The 12,413-nt window shown below is 49.9% G+C and overlaps 1 protein-coding gene across 2 annotated transcripts in view; it reads left to right on the top strand.

Annotated features, from left to right (window-relative positions):
- Chmp1a (charged multivesicular body protein 1A) overlaps positions 1–12,413 on the top strand; it is a 22,493-nt gene extending 10,080 nt beyond the window's left edge. The window contains exons 1-7 of one of the 2 annotated variants that reach the window (XM_045156158.1): positions 1,430–1,558; positions 7,185–7,204; positions 8,297–8,374; positions 9,142–9,288; positions 9,699–9,827; positions 10,172–10,359; positions 10,843–12,413. In XM_045156158.1, coding sequence (XP_045012093.1) covers positions 1,552–1,558; positions 7,185–7,204; positions 8,297–8,374; positions 9,142–9,288; positions 9,699–9,827; positions 10,172–10,359; positions 10,843–10,864 — 591 coding nt within the window. In that variant the 5' untranslated portion in view covers positions 1,430–1,551 and the 3' untranslated portion in view covers positions 10,865–12,413. Of the gene's footprint in view, positions 1–1,429; positions 1,559–7,184; positions 7,205–8,296; positions 8,375–9,141; positions 9,289–9,698; positions 9,828–10,171; positions 10,360–10,842 lie in introns of those variants that run through there. The other variant, XM_045156162.1, reaches the window with a different exon arrangement.

Genomic DNA, 12,413 nt, shown 5'->3' with positions numbered 1-12,413 from the left:
TGCCTTCCAATTGCTGGGATTAAAGGTGTATGCAACCACACCGTTACCCCACCTCACTTATTTCAGATAAAGAGGCAGAGAGAGGAAGAGAGAGAGAATGGGCTCACCAAGGCATCCAGACACTGCAAACAAACTCCAGATGCATGTGCCACCTTGTGCATCTGGCTTGTGTGAGTCCTGGGGAATCGAACCTAGGTTCCTTGGCTTTGCAGGCTAAGCCATCTCTTCATCTCTCACTAGGGTGTTTTTGCTTCCCTTACTGACCTGTATTTTTGAACCAGAAAAACCTTGCTAAGGCACACACCCATCATACCTCCCTTGTTTTAAATACTTCATTCGGTTTCCACAACCCAGGTTAATAGTGGAAGACTTTTTTTCAGGTGTTATTTTTCTTTTTCCTTTCTGATTTTGTGGTCTCATCTCTACCCACATACACCCAAAGTACGGCTATACTAGTATGCCATAAAGTGTACAGATGTGACAAATAATTTTACTCTTATGTCACCCATAATTTGCTCCTCCTTGCTGGCCCTCCCATCTTGGTGTGAGGTGCAGTGAGTCCAGGGTCTCCTCAGGAACTGTTCTCCTCGGAAGCCACACTCCAGCCTGCACATTTTCTCGAGGTTCTGCCCCAGGATGTGACAGGTTGAAGGAATTACAGTGACACCAGAAATTACCCAGCCCTCCTGTGTGTGACCTCTCACCAGGCTCTCTTTGGAACGTAAGGCCGGCCTAGACCTCACTATAGAATGCCAACTGGCCATGAATTAACAACCTCCTGCACAGCCTCCTGAGTGCTGGGATTTCGGGTGAGTGCTGGGATTCAGCCACAGGCCCCCGGTGTACCACAGGAAAACACCCGTGCTACGCTCATAAACGACGCCGAGAATTCTGGATATGAATCTACTATCTCATCAGGGTCTTGGAAACAGACCCCAGCCCAGAGGCCGTGATGTCTCCTACCTTCGTAGGAAGCAGAAGACTTCCTATGCTTGGTCGACCCGGACCCTAACAGGTTATCGGAATGCTGATTCAAGGCCTCCTTCTCTCCCTGCTTGGCCTCCTTCTCCGTCGTCTTGTCCTTAGCCTTTGGAACTGAATGGGGGGGATTTGAATGGGTGGGGGTCCTCTTTTGCTCCTCATCTGAAACACACGGATAATCAGTTAGACTCACACAGGACTGATGCACCTGCGAGAGGCCACCTGCCCACCGCTTCTGGCCTCGGAGAGCGCGCCTCGTCGCCGGGCGCCGCCCTTTACCTTTCCTCTGTTTGGATTTGCTTTTGGACAGGCCCATAGGTGACCGCGCCGACCGTGTGGGCGGCTCGTAACCCCGAACGACTCATAAAACCCACACCCCTCCCGTGCGTCGGTCACCACGGCAACGGGCGGAGCGCAAGCTCGCCGCAGAGCCCCGCCCAGGCTGGGCATTTGGTCTCGCGAGAGCGGGCCGCGCGACGCGAAGCGACCCCGGAAGTCCTCAGGAGGAGCTGCTAGTGGGCCGTATCGTGTCGGCCGCACCTCCCGGACGGGTGCTCCGCCAGACTGACCATGGACGGTAAGGGGCCGCCACCCACCTGGGGCTCGGGAGGAGGTTTGGTGGATGGCGGAGGCTGACCCCAGGACCCGCTCCCGGCTTTTGACTGCGTATCCGGACCGGTACCTGCCCCTGGGCCTGGGCCTCCACCCCAGATTCCGGACCAGGACCCCTTCCCTGGATTCCTCTCCGTATTCCATCCTGGATCTGTCTCCCTCCCTTGACCCCAGATGCGACTGGCCTTTCTAGGATCCCCACCACTATCCCTCTGTTTCTGACCCCATGGTCCCAGGTTCAGATCTAGAGGTTCTCGTTTCTTGCTATGCTTCTGCCTTTGAGTCCCCGGGGATGACTGGCCAGAAGGCATCAGTAAAGATACTAGTTGCACCCCTTGACCTGAACACAACCTGGAGAAAAAGGAATGCTCCTGGCTCGATAAGTAGTTTTACTCGTTGTTTTTTTTTTTTCCGCCAACAGTAGATTTATAAAAACCTGTTAGCCAGGAGTGGCGGCTCACACCTTTAATGCCAGCACTCCAGAGGCTGAGGTAGGAGGGTCGCTGTGAGTTCCAGACCACCCTGAGACTAAATAGTGACTTCCAGGTCAGCCTGGGCTAGAGTAAGACCCTACCTCGGAAAATAACAAAACCAAAAATACTTTTTGAAATGTAGAAAGCTCTTCAGCTGTGTGAGTGTCATGAAGGAAATGTGTAAAAGTGTACATAGGTTGCCTTTAGAGGGAATATGGGGAAGTACTCTAGCCTCCCAAAAGAAAGATTGTATTCGTTTTCATGTGTATGTGAGTTTGTGTGGGTGTGGACACTTGTGTGTGTACATGGGTGTGTAGGCCAGAGATTGATAATTGGAGACTCCCTCTGTTGCACTTGCTCACTGTCTCCCCTGGTTCTGAAGTTTGAGCCCAGCAAGTATTCTTCCACAGAGCTAAATCCCCAACCCTCTATGTTACTTTTTTTGATCGGATCTCTCACTGAACTCTGAGCTCATAGAGTTTTCTAAACTAGTGAGCCAACTTGCCCAGGGGATCCTCCTGTCTCTACTTCCCTAGGACCAGGATTACAGATGCATGCCACCGTGCCTGGTGCTGGGGACGGAGTCTGAACTCAGTTCTTCACTCTTGTGCAGCAAGCATTTTTCCCTCCGTCCTGTTAACGTTATCCCTTAAGAATAAAAGATCAAAAAAAAAAATTTTGTTTGTTTGTTTTTGTTTTTTCAAGGTAAGTTCTCACTGTAGCCCAGGCTGACCTGGAATTCACTATGTAGTGTCAGGGTGGCCTCGAACTCATGTTGATTCTCCTACCTCTGCCTCCCAAGTGCTAGTATTAAAGGCATGTGCCACCATGCCTGGCTGTATAATTTTTTTTTGTTGTTCCATAACTTACTCTGCTCTTCAGGGAACTTTTCTTAAGCCCATGCCAGTTTTCTCCAGCTTTTTGTTAAATTTTAGAGTCCAGTCCCATCAAAGTCTGGATTGAGAAGAATTCCTCAATCCAGAGGGAAAGGAATTTGACCTACAGCCAGTGGGGTGGCGGGGCCACACCCAGGCGCACTTTTCTTTCCACCTCTTTTTCAGGTGACCTTTGCTTCCGAGAGTCATAGCCAACTCTGGCATCTCTGGCCATACTTTGGCCTGGACCACTGTCTGTAGACAGGTGATAGATGGTCAGATGCAGAATTCATTGTATCCCCACCCCCACCCCAAGTAGGTTTCATCTCGTTTTTATGCCTATAGATCCTCAGTACTTCATGCTGGGTTGGTGGGTAGCTGTTTCAGAAATCAAGTGTCACAGGGCTGTGTAAAGTTAGAAATTGAGTAAATTAGATGAATGTCATGACTCACATGTATAGTTCCAGCTTTTGGGAGGTGAAAGCAAAAGGATTAGAAGTTCAAAGTCATTCTAATCCAGGGCTATATGATAAGTTTGAGGCCAGCCTGGGGTACGTGAGACTCTATTTCAAAAGAAGCAAAATTGTGGACTGGAGAGATGGCTCAGTGCTTAAGGCAGCCTGCAAAGCCTAATGACTTGGGTTCGATTCCCCAGTACTTGCCTGCGTAAAGCCAAATGCACAGGCTGTTGCATGCATCTAGAGTTTGCTTGCAGTGGCTGGAGGCCCTGGTACACTCATTCTCTCTGTCTGTCTTTGCTTGCAGATAAGTTAAAACAAAAAAAATTTAAAGAGGCAGCTGTGGTGGTGCACACATTTAATCCCAGCACTCAGGAGGCAGAGGTGGGAGGGTTGCCATGTTTTTGAGCCACTCTTGAGAGACTACATAGTGAATTCCAGGTCAGCCTGGGCTAGAGGGAGACTTTATCTCAACACCACCCCCCAAAAAAATAAGAAAGAGAAAAATTGAGGCCTGATGAGATAGCTCAGTTAGTAAAGTGCTTGCCTCACAAGCATGAGGATCTGTGTTTGATGCCCAGAACCTATGTTCTGTGCTGTGGGCCTTATAGCCTGCAGCTGGAAGATGATGTTCCTGAGACTACCACCTGAGGTTCTCGTCTGGCCCCCACAGATGTGCACTCACACATTGAAAAAGGAAGGGGGGCCGGAGAGGTGGCTTAGTGGTTAAGGTACATGCCTGGAAAGCCTCAGAACCCAGGTTCAATTCTCCAGGTCCCACTTAAGCCAGTTGCACATATTGGCATATGTATCTGGAAGTCGTTTGCAGTGGCTAGAAGCTCTGCCGTGCCTATTCTCTCTCTCTCTCTCTGTCTCTAAATGAATAAAAATAAAATTTAAGCTGCGTGTGTTAGCACACGCCTTTAATCCCAGCACTTGGGAGACACATGTAGGAGGATCAGCATGAGTTTGAGGCCACCCTGAAAATACAGAGTGAATTCCAGGTCAGCCTGGAGTAGAGTGAAACCCTACCTCAAAAAAAAAAAAAAGAAAAAAAAAAAAAGAAAAGGAAGTGGGGAGCTTGAAAGATGGCCCAGTGGTTAAAGTGCTTGGCTGAAAAGACTAACGATCTGAGTTTGATTCCCCAGTAATCATGTAAAATCAGATGCACAAAGTGGTACATACATCTGGACTTCGTTTGCAGTGACTAGAGGCCCTGTCATGCCCATTGTCTCTCTTGTTGCCCCACTCTGGTCAGGCATGGTTGGTGTGGTGGCGCATGCCTTTAATCCTAGTACTCAAGAGGCAGAGGTAGGAGGCTTGCTGTTTGAGGTCAGTCTGAGACTATATAGTGCATTCCACATCAGCTTAAGAAAAAAAAGAAAAGAAGGGAATTGGAAAGGTGGCTCAGCAGTTAAAGAGCTTGCCTGCAATGCTAAGGACCCAGGTTCAATTCCCCATGACCCATGAAAGCCAGATGCACAAAGTGGACCATGCATCTGAAGTTCATATTCAGTGGTTAGAGGCCCTGTTACATCCATTCTTTCTTTCTCTCTTACTCCCCCCCCCCCCTTTTTTTAGGCATGTCCAACAGACTGGCCTTTCTACAAAATATTATTTATTTATTTCAGAGAGAGAGAGAATGGGTATGACAGGGCCTCTGGATACTGTAGACAAACTCCAAGTGTATGTGCCACTTTGTGCATCTGGCTTACATGTGTCCTGGAGAATTGAAGTTGGGTCCCTTGGCTTTACAAGCAGATGCCTTAGCTGCCAAGCCATCTCTCTAGCCCATAAAAATATTTTCTTAATTTTATTTTGTTTATTTATTTTTATTTATTTGAAAGTGATGGACAGAGAGAGAGGGAGGGAGAATGGGTGCGCCAGGGCCTCCAGCTACTGCAAATGAACTCCAGACGCGTGCGCCCCCTTGTGCATCTGGCTAACGTGGATCCTAGAGAATTGAGCCTAGAACCGGGGTCCTTAGGCTTCACAGGCAAGCGCTTAACTGCTAAGCCATCTCTCCAGCCCCTATAAAAATGTTTTTAAAAGATAAAAAAAAAAATAGAAATTGAGGGCTTGAGGGATGGCTTAGTTGTAAAGGTGTTTGCCTGAAAAGCCAAAGGACCTAGGTTTGATTCCCCAGGACCCACGTTAGCCAGATGCACAAGGGGGCGCATGCATCTGAATTTTGTTTGTAGTGGTTGGAGGCCCCAGAGTACCCATTCTCTCTCCCCCTCCCTCCTTTCTCTGTCAAATAAATAAAAAATTAAAAATTAGAAAAATAGAATTTGTAGCTGGGCGTGGTGGTGCACGCCTTTAATCCCAGCACTTGGGAGGCAGAAGTAGGAGGATTGCCATGAGTTCAAGGCCACCCTGAGATGACAGAGTTAATTCCAGGTCAGCCTGGACCAGAGTGAGACCCTACCTCGAAAAACCAAAAAAAAAAAAAAAAAATAGAATTTGAATAAATTGACATTGGACTCTACCTGGCTCTCAAGTTTTGCTGGATGAGTAGCATGTTCTATTAGCAGTGAATCTTTTTTTGTTTGTTTTGAGGTAGAGTCTCACTCTATCCCAGGCTGACCTGGACCTCATTTGCTAGTCCCAGGCTGGCTTCAGACTAACAGCAATTCTATTTCTGCCTCCCAAGTGCTAGGATTAAAGGTGCACACCACCACTTCCAGCTTGGGAATTTATAACATACTCAAATCCTTTGTTGAGTGGGTTTGAGAGCGTGCACTGGGCCGGATACACTGGTATAGATATGGCAGCTGGTGTGGTGTCAGCTCTTTGATAACCTAAGACTTCTTACTTTAAAAAAAAAAATATTTATTTATGAGTGAGAGAGTGGGTATGCCAGGGCCTCTAGCCACTACATACGAACTCCAGACACGTGCCCTCTTGTGCATCTGGCTTACATGGGTCCTTAGGCTTTGCAGACCAATGCCGTAACTACTAAGCCATTTCCCCAGTATTTATTTATTTATTTATTTATTTATTTATTTATTTATTTATTTGAGAGAGAGAAAGAGGTAGAGCGAGACAGTGGGCACATCAGCACCTCCAGCCACTGTAAATGAACTCCAAGATGTGAATCTGGCTTACATGGCTCCTAGGAAATGGAACAGGGGTTCTTTGGCTTTGCAGGCAAATGCCTTAACTGCTGAGCCATCTCTCCAGCCCCAACTTCTCACTTTTTATCCATTTGCCTTTGGGAAGATATAGGATGTGAAAAAACAGGCTGTCAGAGAACAAAGATTATTAAACTAGGAAAGAATCCCAAGTATCTTTTTTTAAAGTTTTCCTAATTGTAAACTGCCATCTCTATTGTCACCATGGCCAGAGCTGTCTATTCTCATACTAGCCCTTTGAGGTCAGCTTTGTGTCTTCCCTGTGTTCCCAGCAAGGAAACAGGTTTAGCAAATGTCCTTCACATGACCTGTGCCAGCTCCTAGCCTCTGCAAGAATGCTGTTGAGCCTATTTGCTTGTTAGAAATGCTATTTGTAGGGCTGGAGAGATGTCTTAGAGGGTAAGGTGCTTGCCTGCAAAGCCAAAGAAAGGATCCTGGTTCAATTCTCTAGGGCCCACGTAAGCCATATGTACAAGGGAGCCCATGCATCTGGAGTTCATTTGCAGTGGCTGGAGGCCCTGGCTCACCCATTCTGTCTCTCTTTTTACCTCTTTCTCTCTCAAATAAGTAAATAAGTAAAATATATTATAAAAAGAAATGCTACTTGCCACATTTCTTAAAATCCTTAAACTGTTTCCTTTGTCCTTGCAGATACCCTGTTCCAGTTGAAGGTACGTATCGAGTGACCATTCCTCAGCCCTGTCCTGGTGACTAGCCAGTAAGGACAAGTACGGAGACACTCAGACCACAGATATGCAAAGTCAGGGGCAGATTACAACAGTGAGTGGCTGCCACACAGGGTTTGGACTGCTGACCAAAGACAGGATTATTGACTGGGCTTCTGCCATGTTCATTCTTTCTTTGTTTTCAGCTAAGTGGAAGCAGATCTCTCAGCCCCGTTCATGAAAGCCCGAGTATACTATCTTTCAGAAACACAGCTGGGGTGTTAGCTGCATGCCTTGATGTTCTGCTAAGCGTTTCAAGCCGTGGCCTGAAATCCTGTGAAGGGGAGCTTCGTGGGCAGCTCAGTGTCCTTCCTACTGGGGATGGATTTGTAGCCTCCCAGTAACACTGGCCGTGCTTCTCGCCACCTTTCCCTTAATGCCGTCTTCAGGGTGGGCTTCACCTTGTATCTTGCTTTCTGAGGAGCTGGGCAGTCGCTGCTCACAGGCTGCAAATGTGGCTCTGGCATACTTGGGACCACCTGAGATCAGATGGCATTGTGTGGGCCACCACCCACAGGAGGACAGTGTTGGCGGAAGGGCTTTAGGGTGTCAGCTTGTGCTGGTGGCCGTGGCCTGATCTCTCGTCCCAGAGTGATGCTGCAGGAGGGTCCTGCAGGCCTCGACCCCGCTTTCTCTCGGTGTTGCCGACAGCAGTGAGGCTCCGCATAAGCAGGTTCTGCAGGTGGAGCACTCGCAGGAGTAGGTGTCTGCTCAGGAGAAGGAGGCGTCCTCGGTCTTCTGAGAGGCTGCTGAGAGTTGCCACTTGGCTTTCCGCACCAGGGGAGATTCGGGCTAGGATGACCCTGGAGATGACATATTCTAGGAAACTTGTTACAGCCTCCTTACAGAAAGGGTCTAGACAAGGGTGGCCTTTCTCCAGCTGTTGCAGTCTCAGGCCCAGGGTGACCACCATAGGCTTTGTGCCATCTTGGCACAAGATTAGGCCAAGAATGGGCAGAGGTGGAAGATATGGGACCTAGACGGTGGGCTCAGCATGTGTAGCTTGGAATGTTATGGTTTATTATGGTTTCTATTCAGTTCACAGCAAAGCAGTTGGAGAAGTTAGCTAAGAAGGCAGAGAAGGACTCCAAGGCTGAGCAGGCAAAAGTTAAGAAGGTACGTGACTTTTCTTGCCTGCATTTGTTTTCTTTCTTCCTTCTTTCCTCCCTCCCTCCCTCCCTCCCTCCCTCCCTCCCTCCCTCCCTCTTTCCCTTCATTCTTTTCTTTCCCCCTTCCTTCCTTTCCTTTTTTTTTTAATTTGTTTTTTGGTTGGTTGGTTTGGTTTGGTTTGGTTTGGTTTTTTGAGGTGGGGTTTTACTCGAGCCAAGGCAGACCTGTACTCAGGGTGGCCTTGAACTCTTAGCCATCCTCCTATCCATGCACAATTTCCCTTTTTTTTTCTTTTGGTTTTTCGAGTTAGGGTCTCATTTTAGCTCGGGCTGACCTGGAATTCACTGTGTACTCTCAGGGTGTCTTCAAACTCATGGTGATCCTCCCACCTCTGCCTCCCAAGTGCTGGGATTAATGGCATGCGCCACCATGTACAGCTGGCGAAGGCATTTTTTGTTAGAGGGCAGGACAGGTATCAAGGTTTTTGTGACTTCTGGTAGGGACTCCCTGCCTAAAGACAGATGGAGCAAAAGGAAAAGTGGGTTGAGTTGACTGCTGTTGGCACATTCAGCCAAATTGTGTAGCCGAAAGCCTCAGAGAGAGCTGACCCATGGGGTCTGTGCCTTCACTCTGTCTGGATACCACTCATTCCAGAGTGGGCTTTGGAGCTGAGCGTTGCACTTTTACAAGCTTGCACAAGTTTATGGCAGGCAGGCACTCTGTGCAGACAAGCCACCAAATTCCCCATTGAGCCTTTTCCCCCTGTATCTTAGGCCCTGCAGCAGAAAAATGTGGAATGTGCCCGAGTATATGCTGAAAATGCGATCCGTAAGAAGAATGAAGGTGTGAACTGGCTCCGTATGGCATCCCGTGTGGACGCAGTGGCCTCCAAAGTGCAGACAGCCGTGACCATGAAGGGGGTGAGTGCGAGGCCCTGGTTCCCGTGAGCACCCTACGTGGGGTTGGGGTGGAGCTGCATGGCGGAGCTGAAGCAGCCCTAGAGGGGAGGGAATGTAGCATAGAGCCCAGACAGCAGGGGGTCCCAGCCACAGGGGAGCCCAGGAAGACTGACTGGATCCTACAGCATTTTACAAGGGGCAGAGCCCTTGTTCAGGAAGTCACACCAGACCCCTTGGTTCTGCAGCGTCGATCCCCCTCCCTCCGAGGAGGCCTGCCTGAACCCTCACTGCGTCATCACCCACCCTCAGGAGCCCACGTTCTGGGTCTTCTCTGCTTACGCGTGTCATCAACACTTCCCAAAGCGCTGAGCTCCCCCCCACCTGTCCCTGGTTGTTGACCCTTGCCTCACTTAATTGTCTTTCTGTCCCAGGTGACTAAGAACATGGCACAAGTGACCAAAGCTCTGGACAAGGCTCTGAGTGCCATGGATCTTCAGAAAGTGTCGGCAGTGATGGACAGGTTCGAGCAGCAGGTGCAGAACCTGGATGTGCACACGTCGGTAGGTTGCCATTGCGACGTCATCCTGCAGTGTGTCAGGGTGGCTCACAGCACTGTGCTGGGTGTCTGCAGGACCTGGAGAAGGGGAGGTGGGATACCTGCCCCTCTGGGGTGGGTCAGATGATTAATGGGCATAGAGGGGTGAAAAGGGCCCTGGAGCAGGTGTGCCTGGAGGTAGCAGACCTGTGTATGGGCAGGATGAGCCAAGCGAACCAGGGAATGAGCACCCCGGAGAAAACCTCTGAGAAGACTGTGTGTGTGGAGAGAGAGCCTTCGCAGTGGTCCTCATGATGTCATGGAGGGCCACCTTGGACCACACTGCCCAGAATGCTCCTCTCTCCCCAGGTGATGGAGGACTCCATGAGCTCAGCCACCACACTGAGCACACCGCAAGAGCAGGTTGACAGCCTCATTGTGCAGATTGCTGAGGAGAATGGCCTGGAGGTCTTGGACCAGCTCAGCCAGCTTCCTGAGGGCGCGTCTGCTGTGGGCGAGAGCTCTGTGCGCAGCCAGGAGGACCAGCTGTCTCGGAGGTAGGGCCCTTCCTACACAAATGTAATGATCCATGCTCTGGCATAGTTTTTAGGTTCAGATCAGCATGATACATGGTCATGGTACGTGACTTAGTACAACATGGGCTGGGCCTTGATCATGGAAGGTGGTGTTGAGAAGTCTAGAGGAGACTCCTGTCTTGGGGGTGGACAGCTCCCCTTGCATCAGACAGTCAACCCTGTGTAGCAGAGCAGTTAGTGCCCAATGTGTGATCACACATTTGACTACATGCAGTTCACTTCCAAAGGGAATTCCATGTTAAGAATGGCTACTATGGCTGTTTCTGGCATCTTTCACTGCTATTGTCCCAGAACAACCTTGGGTAGCTGAGAGTAAGGAGGAAATGAGCATGTTTTTGGGTAGGGTGGGACTGTGGCTCTGGGCTGGCATCTGACAAGTGAACACAGTATTGAAGGTGTCCCCTCCCTCTTGCTTGTCTCACCAGAATCTGTTTTGGTTTCCAGGTTGGCTGCTCTGAGGAATTAGCACACCTTCTGCAGGTGCTGCCTCCCCTGCCCTTGATGCTGGAGGCTTCTGCACCCTCTCCACACACCTTCCTCTGGCCCTGCAGAGCTGCCTCTGCCCCTCATCTGCCAGGGTGGGCACCTTGGAACTGATCCTTAGATTGGGCAGTGGGTCTGTTTCTTGGTATTGAATTTGCACAAGTGTGTTAGTGACTTTTGTGGCTCTGAGCCACAGCTGGGAAATGGTAGGCCCAGCTCTGTCTTGTGCCCCTATGGAATTGACAGGGTTTGGCCGCCCGATGGATGTGTGTGGATTCCAGCTCTATGCTGTGGGGGCTTTGGACTCCAGTGACTGCAGACCTGCTACCTGCTATGGCCAGTAGGGGTCAGGGCTGTTCCTTTTCCAGGCAGCTCCTGGCTGCCTCTTCCTCTCCATCTGCAGATAAGAAGCCCCACTGCAGGAAAGCCTTGTGAAGGTTCCTGTGGACCTGTGTGTACTGGAGACCTCCAGTGCTACCAAAACTCTGCTGGAACCTTTATAGACAATGACTCTTCTCCATTGTTCCAGGACTGGGGTCTTGGCCACCACTGCCAGCTGGTTGAGCCTGCTTGGGCCTCCTATCCTTGCTTTCTTGCCCAGCCCGTGGGGACAGAACTGGCACCTAATTCTAAGTGCAGGTGTGCTCTCCCTGGGGGTTCTCGCCCTCAGGCATCAGCTGCCTGGGAGGTGCCTTGGGCCACTTGAGCTGGGCTGTCAGCCCCACCACTGACAAGGCCCTCTAGCTTGTGACCTCCTTCCAGTGCCTCTCCTCAGTGCAAGACTCCTGTGTCTTTCCTGTCACTGTAAGTAACAGGTGCCACCTCTAGCTGCCACCCTCCTGCCTCCAAGCGGAAGCCAGAGTGGCTCACATAGAGAACCTGGGACAGTCATCTTCAGCCGTGGCCTTTCATAAGGGGGAAACGGGCTGGTGAGAAACCAGCTGCAGGCAGCTCATGAGGCTGGCCATGGTAGTCCAAGAGGCTGTGTGTACAGGCCGCTGTTTTGGTTTTATGATTCCTAAAGTTTACTCGTGTTCCTGAAGCTCCCGAGGTTTTTGTTCTTTTGCCAAAGTAGAAAGCGTGCAACAGATGGGATGTGTTGTTCACATCCTCCTCCGTGCTGAGAGTAGAGTCTCCCTGCAGCCCACGGGTTACACATCAAAACATGGGCATGCTAACCTGCACTCAGTATGTTTGGTTCTTTCTGTTCTATGTTTTGGGGCCTGTGGGTGTTCCTGCAAGTTGGGTTTTGGGGGGATGGTGGCATTGGTGATTCTGGGTATTGGGGGGCCAAGAAACTACCCTTTGCAGGCTTCCTGAGATCGACCTACCTACTGAGTGTTGGAAGTAACTGCTGCCCCTCTTGGGGGAGAGCCTGGGAAAACTCTGGCCCTGGAGGGTACAGTTTGTGATGTACCATTGAGGTGGGAGTGCTGGGTTGGGTTCATTAGAGTGGGCATGTCTGCCCTTCACTTAAAATACTGTTGTAAATAAATAAATTGAACAGGGCGTGGTGGTACACACCTTTAAAA

This window comes from Jaculus jaculus, chromosome 1, assembly GCF_020740685.1.
Source record: "Jaculus jaculus isolate mJacJac1 chromosome 1, mJacJac1.mat.Y.cur, whole genome shotgun sequence".
NCBI classification, from domain to species: Eukaryota; Metazoa; Chordata; class Mammalia; order Rodentia; family Dipodidae; genus Jaculus; species Jaculus jaculus.
This window is presented reverse-complemented; position numbering and strand designations above follow the sequence as displayed.